At 39.4% G+C, this 18,505-nt stretch overlaps 1 protein-coding gene across 6 annotated transcripts in view; it reads left to right on the top strand.

The window, feature by feature from the left end:
* Positions 1 to 29: 29 nt before the first annotated feature.
* INTS13 (integrator complex subunit 13) overlaps positions 30 to 18,505 on the top strand; it is a 35,019-nt gene continuing 16,543 nt past the window's right edge. The window contains exons 1-9 of one of the 6 annotated variants that reach the window (XM_034782955.1): positions 30 to 415; positions 866 to 968; positions 4,048 to 4,279; positions 7,763 to 7,837; positions 10,760 to 10,962; positions 11,942 to 12,022; positions 13,973 to 14,063; positions 16,216 to 16,344; positions 18,124 to 18,208. In XM_034782955.1, coding sequence (XP_034638846.1) covers positions 4,055 to 4,279; positions 7,763 to 7,837; positions 10,760 to 10,962; positions 11,942 to 12,022; positions 13,973 to 14,063; positions 16,216 to 16,344; positions 18,124 to 18,208 — 889 coding nt within the window. In that variant the 5' untranslated portion in view covers positions 30 to 415; positions 866 to 968; positions 4,048 to 4,054. The other 5 variants (XM_034782973.1, XM_034782982.1, XM_034782992.1 and 2 more) reach the window with 5 other exon arrangements.

Here is an 18,505-nt window from a genome sequence, read left to right as displayed (position 1 = left end):
AGAGGCTCTACGGGCGGTGGGTGGGTGGTGTCCGAGTCTCGCGAGATCACTGTGGTTACGGTAGCCAGGCCCGGGCATGGGGAGTGAATGACCCGGGCCGGGGGGATCGCTGTGGCCAGGCCCGGGGCAGCGGCGACGGGCCCCGGGCTACTGGCTTAAGCGGCAGCTTCAGGGTATCGGAGCCTGAGGGGTGAGCGGAGCGGGGAGCCCGGCTGCTCCCCGCGGGTGCCGGGGCCGAAGCGCGGCCCAGCGTGAGGGGCGGGCTGTGGGGCAGCAGCGGCAGGAGGGGAATGGAGGGAACCAGGCCGCCGCGCCGCCCTCTCGTCCCGGTGTAAAGCCCAAGTGCGCCTGCGCGCTCCCTGGGAGGGCAGAGGCCGCCCCAGGCGGCGCTTCTCCGGCAGAGGATCAGGCAAAAGTAAGAGACACCTCCCCCCCGCTTCCCCCGCGCACTGTGTGTGTCTCCCAGGAAGTGGGACTCGTGGGTTCTGTTCCCGGCTCTGCCACTGGCTCTTCCGGCTCCCTCCACTAATGCTGGGCCCAAGTCTTCTTCGCACGGCGCTGGAAGAGGTTACGGTCTGTCTGTGCTCGGATTTAACCTGTTCTTAACATCCGGACAGTGCGCCTATTGCTGAGATCATCTACCGAGCTCGCTCGTGTGAATGAGCCTTTAGAGGCTGAAAGAAGAAAATCTCACGTGAAGGTGGAGCACGGTATGACCCTGTCCACACTAGGCCGAAAAACATGCTTGTTTATTTCTAGGGGGAAACAAACCCAGCGTGTGTGTGGTTTGCTTTATTATTTATTTATAAACTGCATTGTCATTCAAACTCTGTTTGCAGTGGTGATATAGTCGTGTTGGTTCCAGGTTATGAAAGACACGGTGGCTGAGATAATATCTTTTATGGGACTGATTTCTGTTGGTGAGTAAGACAAGCTTCAAACTTCAGGTCTGGCAAGAAGAGCTCTAGGTAAGCTCAAAAGCGTGTCACTTTCATCAACAGAAGTTGGTCTGACAAAGATATTACTTTGACCACCTACCATTCTAAAGTTTTTATATAAACATATTTGAATGATTTTAATTCTAAAAACATTCTAACGTCAAACTGTGAATGAAAACGTTTCCTGTTTTTAAAAGGGATACAATAAGAACATCAGTGTTCCTAATGGGTGTAACAGGAAAGCTCTAAAATTTAGAAGGCTTGAGGGGAATAGGATTGGAAGGAATATTTGGAGTGTGACATGGATAGTGTGTGGGACCAGCTATTGTAAATTGGATAGGGATTTGCTAGCTATTAGTGAGGCTTGGTTTGCTGGAATACAAAAATTTCTGTTAGGTGGGGAATGCATCTGATAACTTTGTTCTATATAACATTGGCTAGTTCATATTTTTAAGTCATAAGTGCTGAATTCACTAAGTGGTTGCTTGTTTTTCATTGTAAGCGTAGTATATTTGAATTCTGCAGGTCAGTGCTGTGCATAATGAATGGTGATTATTAAACTGCCACCGAACATCAGGGTATGAATTTTTCTGACTTAGTGTACCTAGAGTTGAAGAAAATGGTAAGAAATAAGTGATTCAGTGGGCGGAAGTTATGAAAACAGATTGTCAGTAGTTAAAACAATGCTTACATTTTATTTTAAGTAGAATGATCTGTGCTCATTCTAAAAAAATGCAGAAAGTGAGTTTCTTTTAGATCTTCAAGCTCAAATGCGCTATTGAACAACAACAACAAAATTCTTGTGGAAAAACGGAACATTGACAGCATGGATGGTTCTGAAAAATGCCATCTTCAACACTAAGCATAGCACGGCATTTCACCAGGTCTTTAACATTGGCTTAATTCTGAAGAGAAAACTTAAAAATGATTCAGAGTCGGTGAAACCTTTCCATTACTTAACTGGCATGAGTTAAGTAATGGACTTAACTTAACTCATGTCAGTTAAGTAATGGAACTTTACTCCCAAATACAGAGATCCTAGGTTGAGCCCAGAATATAAAAAAACATGGTTGGTAGAACATAATCTTGAGTTCCTTCTCTTCTGGCACTTAAAAGTTGAACATCTTGATTTCTACCTTAAATCTGTGTTTGTGAAGGAGATTGTGTCACATCCAAATGGTGTGAGAACTGTGGTAGTAAAATCACAGGGGACTGTACAGTTGAATTCAGAGTTTTGTCAGTTTTTAAAAGAACTCTTCTCCTGTCTGGTCAGCATCGATCAAGAATACTTTTAACTCATTTGGAATGGTTCATAAGAGGAGGTTCTGAAAAACATAACTGTATGTAAGGACAGATACAAAAGCTTGGTAGTCTTAAATAGGTCATAGTCTGGGGACTGAATTCTTTGGTTTACTTATAGCAGGGGTCGGCAACGTTTGGCACGCAGCTCGCCAGGGTAAGCACCCTGGTGGGCTGGGCCAGTTTTATTTACCTGCTGACGTGGCAGGTTTGGCCAATCGCGGCCCCCACTGGCCGCGGTTCACCGTCCCGGGCCACTGGGGGCGGCAAGAAGCCGCGGCCAGCACATCGCTCTCCTGCACCACTTCCCGCCGCCCCCATTGGCCCGCGATCGACCGAACCTGCCGCGTCAGCAGGTAAATAAAACTGGCTTGGCCCGCCAGAGTGCTTACTCTGTCGAGCTGCATGCCAAACGTTGCCGACCCCTGACTTATAGAATAGCAACTTTAGACAGTTGTGTTCCTTTTAATGTTTGAAATTTGTTTGGAAGCACAGCTATAATACTGTTTGCATCCACATTCAACCTGGTTACAAATAGTGTCTTAGCTGTGTTTAGAAACTGTCCAAAAATTCTGATGCTGGGGAGACTACAGTAGGGTTTCTGCTAGCTGTGTTTTGTTTAAATAGTTCTCCATGTTGAACAGGGAAATAACATTCTGATGCATGACAATTTTGAAAGGACACAGGTAACTTAATCTCTAATTCCAAATAATGAGTTTAAAATAGTTTCAGGTAATAGATTTGTGCCCCCAAGTTTCCATGCCAATTTTTAACTTTGCAATCGCATTTTCCTATTCTTTAAAATGCTTTTCTTTCCTATTGCTGTGTGAAAGATCCATACGAACAAAAGGGAAATCTCTGTCTGCAGAGGTGGAAGAGAAACTGACAATCCACAAAATGCTGTCAAATGCACAAACTAACAAACTGTAAAAGAAAAGTTTCTTTGCTCTTAAAAACTGTTTGTCTTAAGTACCACCACCCAAGATTACTTACTATAAGTGGTTAAAAAAACAAAACACAAAAGATCATACAGATGAGTGGTTTTTTAAAAGTTGAAATAGCTAGCACAAGTTAGCATAATTTCTGGTGTGAAAATCATGTATTGAGAGAGCTAAATTTGGTTGACTGAATTTGCTTTGCTATGTGTGCTGAGCGCTGTGCTTACAAATACCATGAACTACTTTAGAGAGACAAGTTGGGAAAGATCATATCTTTTATTTGACCAACTTCTGTTGGTAAAAGAGAGACAAACTTTCAAGCTACACAGAGCTCTTCTTCAGGTCACTGCAATGAACTACTTTGGCTGCTGAAAAATTGCTTACTTCTCTGTAATTTGTTATTTTCAGAAATAATATTTTAAGGTATATTTTTAAATATACAAGCAAAAAACCTAACTGCTTACTAATTTCATTTTTAATCCTTATGTGAGGATGAGCTGCAAAAAAGTAATACCTATTTATTATTTGCTTTCTCTATCACATTCACTTCAGTTTTTTTCCCTTTCTGGGGAAAGTAGCTTCTTCCTGGGCAGGGATTGTGCATTACTAGTTTTTAGTTCAGAAGGATTTTCTTTTTAAATACCAACCATAAGTAAGGCAAACAAACAATGAAAATATGTATTTATGGTGGAAATATTTGTGCATCTTTAACTAAAATCTTACCAAGAGCAGCTCTCTAATAAAGTTAATATTTGTAGTACAAATTTAAATAAAATAACACTAAACATCTTCAGAGGCTTAAAGTTCATATAGTAGTCTTTTCTTGTTGCTTTGTAAGTTTTTTGTCTAATTTCAGGATTTATTCATTTCAGGAGGAAAATGAAAATTTTCTCGGAGTCCCATAAAACTGTTTTTGTTGTGGATCACTGCCCGTATATGGCAGAATCATGTAGACAACATGTTGAGTTTGACATGTTAGTAAAGAATCGAACCCAAGGAATCATACCCCTGGCACCCATATCAAAATCACTGTGGACCTGCTCGGTGGAATCATCTATGGAATACTGTAGAATAATGTATGATATTTTTCCTTTCAAAAAACTGGTAAGTGCTTCTAAGAGTACTGCTTATTGTAGAGATTCTTATTTTAATGGGTACTCTTTTAAAATTATTTTTGGATGCTGTCAGATAGAAAAGTAGGCATCTTAGATTAAAAACAGTGGAACCTTTAAAAATTGAATTTTTCACCATTTAAGTTGTTGCATTACCCTTTTCACTTAGTTGAGCAATGAAAATAGTTTCATTTTAGTTTATGAGCATTTTCACTTTCTGGTTATCTGCTCTATCTCATTGCTTTGGTTGCAAACCCTGTGGGTGAGTTTTTAAATCTATACCAACTATAATAATTATTATTTGACATACATTTAAACATTAAATCATTTCTTTTGATCTCAGTTTTTATGTAATCCAGATTTTAACGCTACACAGACTTGGATATAATTTTTGTAAAATTTGATGAAAAAATAAGAAAAACATAAAATACTTGGTATTACTAGGAAAATGTAATCTCAGAGGAGAAACTCACTTTCCTCTTTTATTTAATCATTCACATAATTAGTCACAGATGTCTCCAAGTTAGTATGGAGTGGTACTTAATGGGATAACGGTAAAAGCAAGGCATATCTGACTCTGTTGCTGAAATGACAGTAAAATGTACTGCCCTCTCGGTCTATTGTTCGTATGCAGAATTGATTGGTACACCTCTACCCCAATATAACGCGTTATATCGGGTCCAGTGCGGCATACCGGCAAGAGCCGGTACGCCGTGCTGGACTGGACCAGCTTCCCCGGCCGTGATTTAAAGGGCCCAGGGCTCCAGCCGCTGCAGGGAGCCCCGAGCCCTTTAAATCCCCGGCGGAGCTCCAGCAGCGGGGCTCAGGCAGGGATTTAAAGGGCCCGGGTCTCCCCGCAGTGGCTGGAACACCGGACCATTTAAGTTGCCACTCGAGCCTGGCTGCCAGAGGCCCAGTGGCGATTTAAAGGGCCTGGTGCTCCAGCTGCTGTGGGGAGCCCTGGTCCCTTTAAATCGCCGCCGGAACTCTGGCAGCGGGGCTCGGGCGGGGATTTAAAGGACCCGGGGCTCCCCGCAGTGGCTGGAGCCTCTGGCCCTTTAAATCAGCACCCGAGCTCGGCTGCTGGAGCCCCGGGGCCCCACACTGCTTTACCGCGTTATATCCATATTCTTGTTATATCGGGTCGCGTTCTATCGGAGTAGAGGTGTATTATAGGAGACAGTTCCCTGTGGCTTCATGCTTTAGCCCTGCTTTCTGTAAGGCTAGTTTTTAGTCTGTTTTTCTTTTGGCATGCATTTGAGACCTCTCCATCCCTTTGAGACCAAACAAGTCACACCTGTGATTTATGGTTCCTTTTCTTCACTAACCTGGAAATCAGAAATCCTAAGGGCGCTCCTTGGTGCATGCTTGGCATCACATCTAGCTGCCATAATCCACTGTGCCCAGCATGACTCTCATTTGTATCTTGATAGTATATTTAACAAATTCTGAGACTTGGGTTTTTTAGGTGCCTACACTTTGGTACATAAATGAAAGAGAATCACTGTGTTAATGAGAAAAGGAACTGTGAATTGCAATCAAAGATAACTTACTTGAAAACATTATAAATATAGGAACTTTTTTTAACATAACACAGGCAATGTATATTTGTAAGAAAAATAAGTTTAAAGTAAGTTATTAAAGAAATTAAAAGTGAAAGATTTTACAGAGCGCAATTTTTTTATCTTTTTTGTTTTGTAGAGTAAGCACTGTGCCTCTTAATTAACACATCACAATTAATTATAAGATTTAGAATGCCAGATTTGTCATTGGGCCCATTTGTGACCCTTTTAACTGTTGTTGTAATGTTGTTCCACTCCTTTCTGTCCTAAATGTGTTGAATTCTTTTGTAGCTCTTCGCAGTGCCAATTTAATGGAGTGGCAGTTCTGCTATTAAGAGTAAATTGTAATTTGCACCAATTCAGCAAAGCATTTAAGCATGTACTTAAGTCCCATGATGGAGATTACATTGAAGTCAATGGGACTTAAGTGCATGCTTAAATGCTTTATGACCCTTCACTGCAAATGTTCATACTCATAGATTAGATAAAGTTATCTTCATATCTCACTAGGGTATTTACCTCAATGATCTCCTTTGATAGCAAATTCTACTCAATGATTAAGTGCCATGTTTAATTAAATAACAGAATAAATACATCTGTGCTCAGTGATAACTATTGCTAATGAAAATATAACTGAGATACTAAGGGAGTTGCTCCATTTTTTTCTCCTGTTAGTCTTGCAATGGTAACAGCAGTGTTAACAGTCAAAATCCACTTGTTAGTAGAGTATAAACAACACACAAGAGATGAAGTCAGTTTTAATAATGACTTTCTAAAAAGATAATTAAGTGTACATGAACATTTTTTCTGTCATCACAGCACTTCTAAATGCTTGATCTTTGCTTAAAATAAAAAGGAGATATTATGTTAGTCTGGATTTAGCACAATTGTTATAACCTGTGGGCACAAGTTAGTTTGATGTAAAAATAACATGAGGTTTGAGTGACCTATAAAGATAATACTCCGGCACTCTGGCCTTTTATAGGTAGAGCCCTGCAAATCCGTGGATATGCACTTCATATCCGTGGACCATTTTTAGCAGCTCATGGCTTGGATGCAGGGCTCTAGCAATCTCCCCACAGAAATCAGGGTGACGCTGTAACAGATGGGATGGGGGCAAGGCAGACGCTCTGGCCCCAACAGCAGGTATGGGGTGGAGGAGGTGGGAATGGAGCTCTGACTGCAGCACACACTCTTCCAAATGGAGCGTCTGTCAGCCAGCCCTCAGGCTCCCGCTCAGCTCTTTGAATCCTGCAGCAGGGAGCTGCGATATGTCGCAATAGCCCGCTGAGCATTCTGGTGGTTGTAGTGCCTGGCTTGCTTTAGACTTGCTTAAAGTACAATTCCCAAAAGGGAGCATGACCAGTTGCTCCTGCGCAGTGAGTCAAGTGCCATTTTGAAAGAGGTGTCGTTGTACTTTAAACTAGCAGGCAGCAACGACGGGTGCTATGAGGAGAGTAATTGTTGCCCCGTCTGTCCTGGCCAGGTCTGCATTTGTTAGACCTGACGTGGCTGCGCAGCGATTTCCAAGCCCCCTACTGGGAGGGCGGCACCACACACGAGGGCCCAGGATTGTAGCCTCTCTGTCCAGAGTTGGGGAAGGAGGTGCAGCGAGGGCAGAGTGGGAGGTGGGGCAGGAGATCTCTGGGGAGAAGTGGGGGGGGCGATTGGGGGCTTGGCACAGGCCTGTGTCACTGGTACGTGGTGACCCATGGAGCTGCTAGTAGAGCCCTGCTAAGCTGCGGATTTCCACATTATATCCACGGATGCAGTTATCCGCAGACCATTTTTGCGGATTGTCTGTAGATAAAAATTTTGTATCCATGCAAGGCTCTATTTATGGGCATGTGAGAATTATTGTATAAGAAAGAATACATTACTGTGACCTTAAAATTTGCTTTGTAACCTTTTAGGTGAATTTCATTGTGAGTGATTCCGGGGCTCATATCTTAAATTCCTGGACCCAAGAAGACCAAAATTTGCAGGAGGTAAGATTAGTATTTGATACCTCTATTTATTTTGTGAGGCTAGTTTAAATTAATTACAGTGAAAGAATATGCTTTCTTAGTATATTCAGTAGGCAGCATTTTATCATGGTATGACATATCAATGTTTTTAGTTTTTAGTCTTGTATATTTTGTCTGAGAATAATAATTGGAAAGTGTTAAATTGATTCATTTGTTTGAAAGAGAATTCTGGATTTAGCAAGATTGTATGTTTCTCACAGAATAAGGTTTTGTGTGTGTGCAGTTCCATTACTTTTCATCTTAAGATAATGGTTTAAATAGAGACAACAACTTTTAGCTTTCTTGTGTCAATTTTAATTTTATTTGCATATTCTTACAAATCTAGATGAAACTAGCTCCTCTTTTAAACTCACTTAAAAGAAACACCAAATAAAAATTCATTATTCATCCTTTAAAATCACAATCATCTAACTATAACAAAGGAAAATAGGCAAGAGCTGTAAAATTCTCTTTATTGCAAAAAGTTCCAAAATAATCTTGTAAAGAAATTAACTAAAACACAGTGGGAATACAAAGGGAAAAAAGGTAGTAATTTAAAGACAAAATTAAAAAGTACTCCATCACAGGTTTGACTTCTCTGTAGTACCTCCTGCAGGGCCAGGGATGGTATTGTAAGCACTCCCTGCATTAGTCTATAACACTGGTTCTCAACCAGGGGTCATATACCCCTGGGGGTACTTAGAAGTCTTCCAGGGGGTATCAACTCATCCAGATATTTGCCTAATTTTACAACAGGGTACATAAAAAGTACTAGTGAAGTTAGTACAAAAAAAAATTTCATACAGACAGTGACTTGTTTATACTGCTTTATATACTGTACATTGAAATGTAAGTACAATATTTATATTCCAATTGATTTATTTTATCATTCTATGGTAAAAATGACAATGTAAGCAATTTTTCAGTAACAGTGTGCTGTGACACTTTTTTGTATTTTTATGTCTGATTTTGTAAGCAAGTAGTTTTTAAGTGAGGTGAAACTTGGGGATACGCAAGACAAATCAGATTCCTGCAAGGGGTACAGTACTCTGGAAAGGTTGAGAACCACTGATCTATAAGTTGTGGTCACCTACTTGGAGTAGGGAGGTCTGTGCCGTAAGCTCAGGGTCAGTCTCAAAAAAGTTGACAAATTCAAAATTTGTCTATTTTTATTTTTCTGGCCAAGGCAAGCACTTGAAAGCAAGGCCCTTACCTGGCCCTGGGGTTCTGGGAGGGCACCAAGTAACTCCTCTTTCCCAGTCTCACCTTAACTGGCCTGCTGTCTCCCAATTGGTCAGTGTCTCCCGCTGGTCCTTTTAAGCATCTGGAGGAGTAAGTCTTGTAGGTAGCCCAGTTTGAGAAGGGGGTTGTCAGGTTGTTGACACCTCCAGCTTTGGGGCAGAGAATGCCTAATAGGTGCTATCACATAGTCCGTTTGCATTTTGACTGGATCTGGTTAGAGATTTTCTGATGGAACAGTTTTTCATTGGAAAATAATAATTTGATAGATCTGCAGAAACAAGTTGATTCTGTCAAAATTTGGTTGTAAACCTGCAAACCAAGCTAGTTTCCTGCAAGCTTATCCCCTCCCTCCTCTGGGAGGCTGGGGTTCACAGGGCTTCCTGACTTCAAATCAGCCTGTCTAGTGGGCTGCCCTGGAACCAGGGCTTCTAGGTAGCCTGCCGGGCAGGCTATTTCAGAGCGTGGGTCCCAGAGCTTTCAGGGAGCCTGGGACCTAGGGGAATCATATTTCATGTTGGAATCACCAAAATGTTCCCCTTGAGATGAACATTTTGGTTTCCAAAGCAAAATAAAACTCCCAGTTGCATGAAAAATTGACGTTTGGGCCAAAAAATTTCCTGTTTCCTGGCCTGCTCTAATTTTAATATCTGAAGTAAACTATCAGAGGTCTAATTTTACCATCAGAAACAGCAAATGATCATAGTCTTGGTAAGAAAGAACTATCAAGAATATCTTTGTCAGGACCTACATAAAAATCTTAATTCAGATGAGCCTCTTTTTGGTCCTAATTATATTTTCAGCCCAAAAGAAGTAGCTTTCAGAAAACTAGAAGTGTGTAATAAAGGAAGATAATTGAAATGGTTTTGCAACTTTAGGAACATAACAGCCATACTGGGTCTGGCCAGTGATCCATCTAGTTCTGACAGTGGCTGGTGCCTGATGATTCAGAGGGAATGAACAGAACAGGGCAATTTCAAGTGATCCATCCACCGTTGTCCAGTCCCAGCTTCTGGCAGTTGGAGGCTTAGGGATACTCAGAACATGGGGTTGTGCCTTGGCTACTAGCTAGGGCCTTACCAAATTCATTGTCCATTTTTGTAAATTTCATGCTCATAACATTTTAAAAATCTTGAATTTCACGGTTTTAATATTAATCTTAAATTTCACAGTGTTGTAACAAAGCATGAATGTGTATTTATAGACAGCAAAATATAAACATGTAAAGCCCTTAAGTAAGCATTCTCAACCTGGGAATCCCAACCCATGAGGGGGGCGCAAGGCTATCATAAAGGAGATCACAGTATTGCCACCCTTACTTCTGCACTGTTTTTAGAATTGCGTGGCTGGAAGGTGGTGGCTGTAGGCCAGGGGCCCAGCTCCACAGGCAGTGCAGAAGTAAGGGTAGCAGTGCACCATATCGTGCCACCCTTACTTCTGCACTGTTGCTGGGGGCAGAGAGTTTAGGGCTAAATAGCCCAGCAAGTTGGTTATGGGTCAAAATCAATTGAATATTGAAAATAGAGCACTAATTTTTTTCCCCCTGACAATGTTAATTTGTATGTAGAATAAATTGTAATTAATGACTTCTGGTAACAGATCATTTTACTGTAATAACGAAGATCATAACTTCTTCACAACAAAACTTTTTTTCTTTTTAACCAGTTAATGGCAGCTCTAGCAGCTGTTGGACCACCTAATCCTCGTGCGGACCCAGAATGCTGCAGCATACTGCATGGTTTGGTTGCAGCAGTAGAAACACTCTGCAAAATCACAGAATACCAGCATGAGGCCCGAACCATGCTAATGGAAAATGCAGAACGTGTTGGAAACAGAGGAAGAATAATCTGCATTACTAATGCCAAAAGGTGTTTACAGGATTATGCAATTGTGTGTGTGTGTGTGTGTAAGTGTGTGTAAATTAATGGTTTTATAAATAGGCTAGATCCTTTGTCTTCTGATTCTTTTTTTTTTTTCTTTATGTAGTTCAGTATTTTTATTTTGACATACAATGCCTTTAATAGTTAGTTTTTGGCTACCGGTACTTTACAGACAAGTTCTCTCCTAATGTACTCCACCAGGAAAGGTCAGCTGAGGCACTCAAGATAACAGCTCGTTGTTTTACATAAGTGAGCATTAATGGTAGAGAGTTTCCAGGAGAGAGTTGGTTAAAGAGTTTTGGTGGGCTAAGGAGTATAGTAGCGTAGTTCTGTTGGGATTAATGGTTTATGAAGGGTTAGTAATTTTGATACAGAATTAAAGCTTGTCTCCACATGGAGCTATTCAGGAATCAGTGTGTATTAAACTAAATTGGAAGAAGGTACTCTTATTCATGAATAAGTAAGGAGGGAGTGGTGTCTGTACATTCCTGAATAGCTAGTGTGCTTTAAATTCACAACCTATTTTAATCCAAATTAATTTTCAAGTGTAGACAAGTCCTTTACCTATCCTGTGCCTCTTGCTCACAGGCAGAGCAGTCCACAGACGCATAAAAAGTTGCAGATTGGGGCTTAGTGTATAAGATTTGAAATTTTGTTCAATTGTACATGCATCTAGGAAAAAAGATAAGGTTGTGTATATTTAATTAAAATTGTACTTTGACTTTTTTAAATATTGCAAAACAAAACTTATTTATACTTTTGTTGAAAAATTTTTAAACTGACATTTGCTCTTATTTGTGCTGCATCTACATGCCAAAACAGTAAGAGCAACATGTTAGTGAAACAAATATAGCCACAAAAGTTTTTCAAAATCCTTTTGACCTGTAAAAGTAATAAGCCATTTACTAAAGTATTTGGGTTAATTTTTTCTCTTTTTCTAAGGATATTTTTCCCCCCCTTCTTTTAGTGACAGCCATGTTCGAATGCTTGAAGACTGCGTCCAGGAGACTATTCATGAGCATAACAAGCTTGCAGCTAATTCAGATCAGTGAGTGTTCAATCTGCAAGCACAGTTTTTCTTATCTCGCATATGCCAACTCTGATGTGCCTTTTACGAAATATTGATCTGTATCGGTGGTGGGCAACTGGCCCACGGGGCCCATGCAGCCCACAGGGTAATCTGATTGCGGGGCGTGAGACATATTGCTGATGTTGACCATTCGCAGGCACGGCCCCCCGCAGCTCCCAGTGGCTGTGGTTCTCTGTTCCTGGCCAACGGGAGCTGTGGGAAGCGGCAGCCAGCATGTCCCTGCGGCCCATCGCTTTCTGCAGCTCCCATTGGCCGGGAACAGAGAACCGCGGCCACTGGGAGATGGGGGATCAACACGTCCCACAATCAGATTACCCTGATGGGCTGCAGGTTGCCTACCACTGATCTATATGATGCTGTTTATTGAGAACATTCAAATGGCCCCTCAAGATAAGCTTAACAGATAGGGGAAACTAGATGAGGAAGATACTAAAACACAACCCTGTAGTCTGGGGTCTTGAGTTATAGCCATTATGTTTTCCTGTACCATAGCTCTGCACAAGACTGTGCTTCTTTAGATTGGTATCTCTTAAAGCAGGGAGGTATAAAAGAGAAGAGTAAAGAAGATAATTTAGCCCAGCTGTGGAAAACATCTCTGTAACTAATCATTTATCTGAAGAATACCTGATACTGCTGGTGAATAATGCTTTGAGCAATGAATATTGGTGGTAGCACTGAATTAGTTTTACATGCCGGTTACTTTTAGCCTGCAAAAGCTTCTGTGCTTGGAAATTGCTTTTAGTTTTCAAATAGGGTTGTGGTTTTTTTGTGTTTTTTTTTTTTGTGTTTTTTGTTTGTTTGTTTGTTTTTTTGCCTGGTATCTCTGTTGAAACTTGAGAAACAAAATACTGAAGAATCAAAACAAGGAATGTTATGTTAAATCCCTTTTCCCCATCTTCTGTCTAGCTTGTCTATTTAGATTGAGCTCTTGAGGGCAGGAACTGTCTATTACATTGTACATGGGGCCTTATCCTGGTTGGCTGTAGGCATTTTCACAATACAAATAAATGTTGTTACTATAATCCATCACATTACATCTAACTTTCATTTCACCGTTTGCATTTTTACAATTTCATAAATGTTAAAATGGTACTATGGGTCCCAGGAAATCAGGTTTTTATTTAAATGCTATGTAAAGGTGAAAAGATTTTGTGACTAAAACACGTCACATTGGAAACAATGGAGGATTGGAGGTACAAGATCTGGGTTCTTTTTCCAGCAGCCAAATTTTTCTTGTGAAAATGTTAGGCAAGTTGCATAATGGCTGTGTGTGGAACTCTAGCCATTGGGAGGTGAGGGTGCTCAGCATCGTTCAGGCTATTAATTTCCATTTTTTCTTCTGTACCTAATGGGGATTAATTGATATTTGCAAAACACTTTTAGGAGCAGATCCTCAGCTGGTATCGATTGTTATCGGTTTATTGACTTCCGTGGAGCTATGACAACTGACTTTAGCTGAGGATCTATCTACCCCATTGATACTTAAATGGAAGGTGCTACAGAAGTACAGTATTGTTTCGCACCTCAAAACTCTCAGCTGGAAATCTGACCATATTTTCAATTATAAATTCATAGAATCATAGGACTGGAAGGGGGTCTTGAGAGGTCATCTAGTCCAGTCCTCTGCACTCATGGCAGGACTAAGTATTATCTAGACATCCCTGACAGGTGTTTGTCTAACCTGCTCTTTTAAAATCTCCAGTGACAGAGATTTGTGTGCTTATAAAATGGAATAAACAAACACCAAGTCCTGACAAAACTTACTCAAAAGCAGAATTTGTCTCTGGTGCTTCTGACTAGTGCAGTGTTCAGGAAATCAAGTTAGTCTTGCATGGAAGAGAGTTGACACGAATTATGTGCCATACAGCTGCATTGCTGACCTACTAAATAGAACATTTGATTTCTAAGCCTCATGCAGATCCAGAAGTGTGAATTGGTCTTAATCCACACCTATCCAGTTGGTGAAGATAGCCTTGTTTCAGATCGCTTTAAAAAAGAGGTAAGGAGCTTAAATTGCTTTAAAAAAATGGTACCACTGTACTGAATGTCACAAACCAACATAGGGCAGATCTACACTTAAAACCCTGCATTGGCACAGAGGAACAGCTTTAGTGCTTAATTGAAGACACTCCTACACCGACAGGAGAGAGCTCACCTGTCACTTCCTGAGAGGCAATAGCTATGTTGATGGGAGAAGCTCTCCCGTCAACATTGCGCTGTCTTCGCAAGGGTTAAGATTGGTATAACTGTTGCTCAGGGGTGTGAATTTTTCACACCTCTGAGCAAAATATTTATACCTACATAAGTCTGTAGTATAGACCTGGCCTTAGGTAGACAAATACATGCTGAAAATTTAGCAGTAATGTTTTGAGTATCCGGTCTCTGGGAAACTATCTGTAAAGGAAGAGGCATATGTGACAGTTTCTGAAGAAGCTGACATCATAGAAATGTTGACATTTTCAGTGTCTGTTTCTGATAACTATTTTCCCCTCCTTTTGCAATTGGCATGCAGTTATGGTATTTCTCTTGTCAGCCTGCTTGAGTTTTTTTGCTAACTACTGACTTGCAGTAAAGCCATTCATCTTATAGTTTTTGCAGATTGAGCTGTTTAGTGACCTCTTGAAAGGAAAACTGAGTTTTAATTTGTGGGAAGGGAGATTACAGTACAATGAAAAAACAAGACCTACATGAGATATTTACTTCACTGGGACTTCCTGTATCCATGGAAGAACACTTTGCTGGCCACCAGGAACCTCTACTTCCCCATACAAATTTCTGTTGCTGCTGAGCTTGATAGCCTGCCAGAGCAGAATATTGTTAAATGTTACATATATGTTATTCTAACCAACCTGTCGCTACTTTTACTAACTGTATTGCACAATATGTTATTTTAAACTTAGCAGATGGACTTGTTTGTATCTTATTCTTTCCACTGACATTTAATTAAAATCTGCTTCCAAGGGGGTGATTTTGCAGGTATGCTGGTGGTGTCTCAGGAGTTGATAAAATCCTATAGTATTTATCCACATACCAATAAAATAAATGTCCTAAAAGAAGAAATTGTATTTTATAAATAATATTGGCACATTAAGTTAAAATTATTTTGTATGCTGATATTTTCATTGCTTATTTACAAGTGCATGTTATTGGGCAATCCGTATATTTATAGTGACTGTAGGTCGAAAACCACACATGTACCACTTGGTATGTGCCACTGTGCTCTGCTGTTCTTCAGTCCTGCTCTGTTTTGTTAATCATAAGGTGTTGGCTGTAACGGAAGGAAAGGAGTGTATATATATATATATATATATAATTTTTTTTTAAAGGAAGCTTTCTAGTTTGACAGCGTCCCTTTAAAATGGCCAGACTAAAGTGAAACTATTGGGTTAATTGAAAGTGCGAAAAAAATCTGCAGATTTATTTTTTAAACTGTCATTCTGAACATGAAATAAATCCAACCCTATATTTCATTGTAGGAGTAAAAATAAATATAATACCTTTTCTCCCAGAGAACCTCCAAATGCTTTATAAACTTCACAAAGCCCTTGTACAGAGTATTAAATATTTATGCAATGGGTGTGAGAAGCAGAGAGTACTCTTACTCCTTCACCATATTCTGAGGTTCCCCTCTATAACACAGTCCTCTGGCCAAGGAAAATTAGACAGGACTTCCTTGCAGCTCATTATATGAGCTCATGACATATAGCACTTTATCTCTTCAGAATGTTATACAAGTGTATATGAAACATACACATGAGGTAGATGGATAAAAGACTACTGTCCCCACTTTACAGATTGGGAAAGGGAGACAGATTTACCTCAGGCCCTATGACAGATCAGTGGCAGAGCTGAGATTAGAACTCAGGAGTTCTTGGATTCTAGTCTCATGCACTGAGGTGGCCTCTTATTGGCAGGAAGGGTCACAGTTTAACAACTCTCTGGTGTTCAGGGTGTTTGATAAAGTTATGATGACTAACTGAACCAAAGTGTTCTATATAACATCACTGCACCTAAGATGACTAAACTGTTTATATCCTTCTAAGGAACCATACATCACATTTTCTGTTGAACTTGGTGATGCAAGTCACCAAGCTTAAAATTTTGATGATTGAAAACATTGATACTGTACATTCTGTCTTTTTTTTTTTAAGCTTTCTCCAGTCTTAACCAGTGAAGTACATAGTGTCCGTGCTGGACGGCATCTGGCTACAAAACTGAACGTTTTAGTACAGCAGCACTTTGATCTGGCTTCAACCACAATAACCAATATCCCTATGAAGGTAAAATTGTATCTATAGCTTTATGATAAGTAGCTGAATCACTTACTTTAAATTGTTTTGAAATTTAAATATTTATTTTAATTGAATTTTTACATTGTTTTTCTCTCCATATCATATTTTCTGTTTTTTATTAGCCCACATTCAATGTCTGTGACCAGGTTAGTACATTTTAAGAAGGAAAAAAAGGAAGGATCACAGAACAAAATGCTGTATTGCTATGTCAGCAATTCGATTCGGCAATACAAGTGTTATTTCAGTCCACTTCATATTATTTTATATAAATATAATCTTGTTTACTTCAAATTACTTTGTCTGTGATTCTTTTGTCTCTTATAATTGTGTTCATTAGATATTCTTGACCTTTGTGCATTTTAGTGGTTTAGTGAGTCTTTTTTCCTCTGTGTCATTTTCATGCCCACCCAACCATAAAGGTGTTTGTAACTAATAGTTTCTGACCAAAGGATAATGGTTTTTCAACTGATGTTGAGCTGCTTAACCAAGAGGGGGAGGGGAAAATTACTTTTGCCTCTAGTAATGGAAGATATTAAATGACTTTCCCCTCCCCCACATAGAAGCTACATACATCCCTACTTCTCATTTATTTTTCTTTTTAATTAATCTTCATTGCCACTGGGATGACAATTAATGTAATTAAAAATTCTAATTGGCTTTTAGTAAGTAGGAGCCCCCCCAGCTTCAATTACGTTTTACTGCCAGACCAAGAGCACCGATATTGAAAGGGGGGAAGTTTATTAGCAAAACTAAAGAATGCACAAAAGGAAAAATAAGTGATTACCCAGTGCTCACTTCTTTTAAAATGAATAAATGATAGTAGTGTGCGGATTGTGTGTGTTAAATTAAGTAAACTGATACTTTAGTTTGTTTTGACAACTTTCAGCTTTAACATGGATCATAGTATAAATGTGATAGATAGATATATTTTTTTTCTTTTAGTTTCACAAATACCTTATTTGTAACTTACTGCCCTGTGTGCTGCTGGTATGCCTCTTCCTCCTACCTTTGTCTTTTTTAGGAATAGAATATGTTGGGTTCCCTGTGTACTATTTACTCAAAATAAATTCCCCAAGATTACTGTTCTGTTTTTGCTAATTTATTGTATATGGTGTTTGCTGATGCAGCTGTTTAAAGATGCTGTGTCCTTCTTTTAACAAACATCCAGTCTTTAGCATCATTCCTGCCGTTAGAACTATTGAATAGCTTCTAGTTGTTAATCGCAGGAACATGATAAATTGCTACTGTAAGTGGTTTCTTTCGTTAGTTCAGGTTAAAAAGAAATTCTCAGAAGATTTAAAAAAAGAAAAGTGACTCTGCCAACAGACTCTAGTAGTTAGAATTACTGGGTGCTGGTTAGGAAATTACAAGTTTCCCAATCTGTTTCTTGTAGCTCTGGGTGTAAAATGCTACTATGTATCTTTGTTATATTACATCTTTAAGCTTTATATAGAGAAGAGGAAGGAAAAAAAACTAGAATTTGTCAGTGTCATTTATCTGTGTGTTAGGCATTGTCCACATTTATGGCATTTATATAAATAGCAATATGATAGATTTAAAAAAAAAAGCTGGCTATTGCATCTTTAAATAGATCAGAAAGCAAACCATTTCCACAACGTTGCAACCCCTTATTGTCTGATTCACTTGAAATTTTATTTTCTTCTGAAAGGTAAAATGTAGAATATCATTCTCCATTTATAAAAACAACAAACAATCCTTTTAAAAAAAATAAACCAGATTCTTTTTGAATTTTCTTTTTATTTAAAGGAAGAACAACATGCTAACACATCTGCCAATTATGATGTGGAGCTTCTTCATCACAAAGATGCACATGTAGACTTTATAAAAAGTGGTAAGTAGGGAAAAAATGTAAAAAGTAAGTGGTGGAGTAATCTAAGAATTAAAAATGCCTAATAGAACACTTTTATAAAAACTGTTTTAAGATCATTCAAAAGCTCAGGATCTGGGCTTTAAATTGATGCAAACTTTAAGCTTCTTCAGCAAGGACAAGATTTAACTAAGTATAGCAGACTTAATTGAAATTTTAAATTTTCTTTACAACAATGTAATGTAAAATGTAATGTAATGTAAAATGAATTGGTCTTGGATTATTCAATTTAACTGATTATTTTTAAAAAGAGGAGACATA

This window comes from Trachemys scripta, chromosome 1 (genome assembly GCF_013100865.1).
Source record: "Trachemys scripta elegans isolate TJP31775 chromosome 1, CAS_Tse_1.0, whole genome shotgun sequence".
Classification (NCBI taxonomy): Eukaryota; Metazoa; Chordata; order Testudines; family Emydidae; genus Trachemys; species Trachemys scripta.
This window is presented reverse-complemented; position numbering and strand designations above follow the sequence as displayed.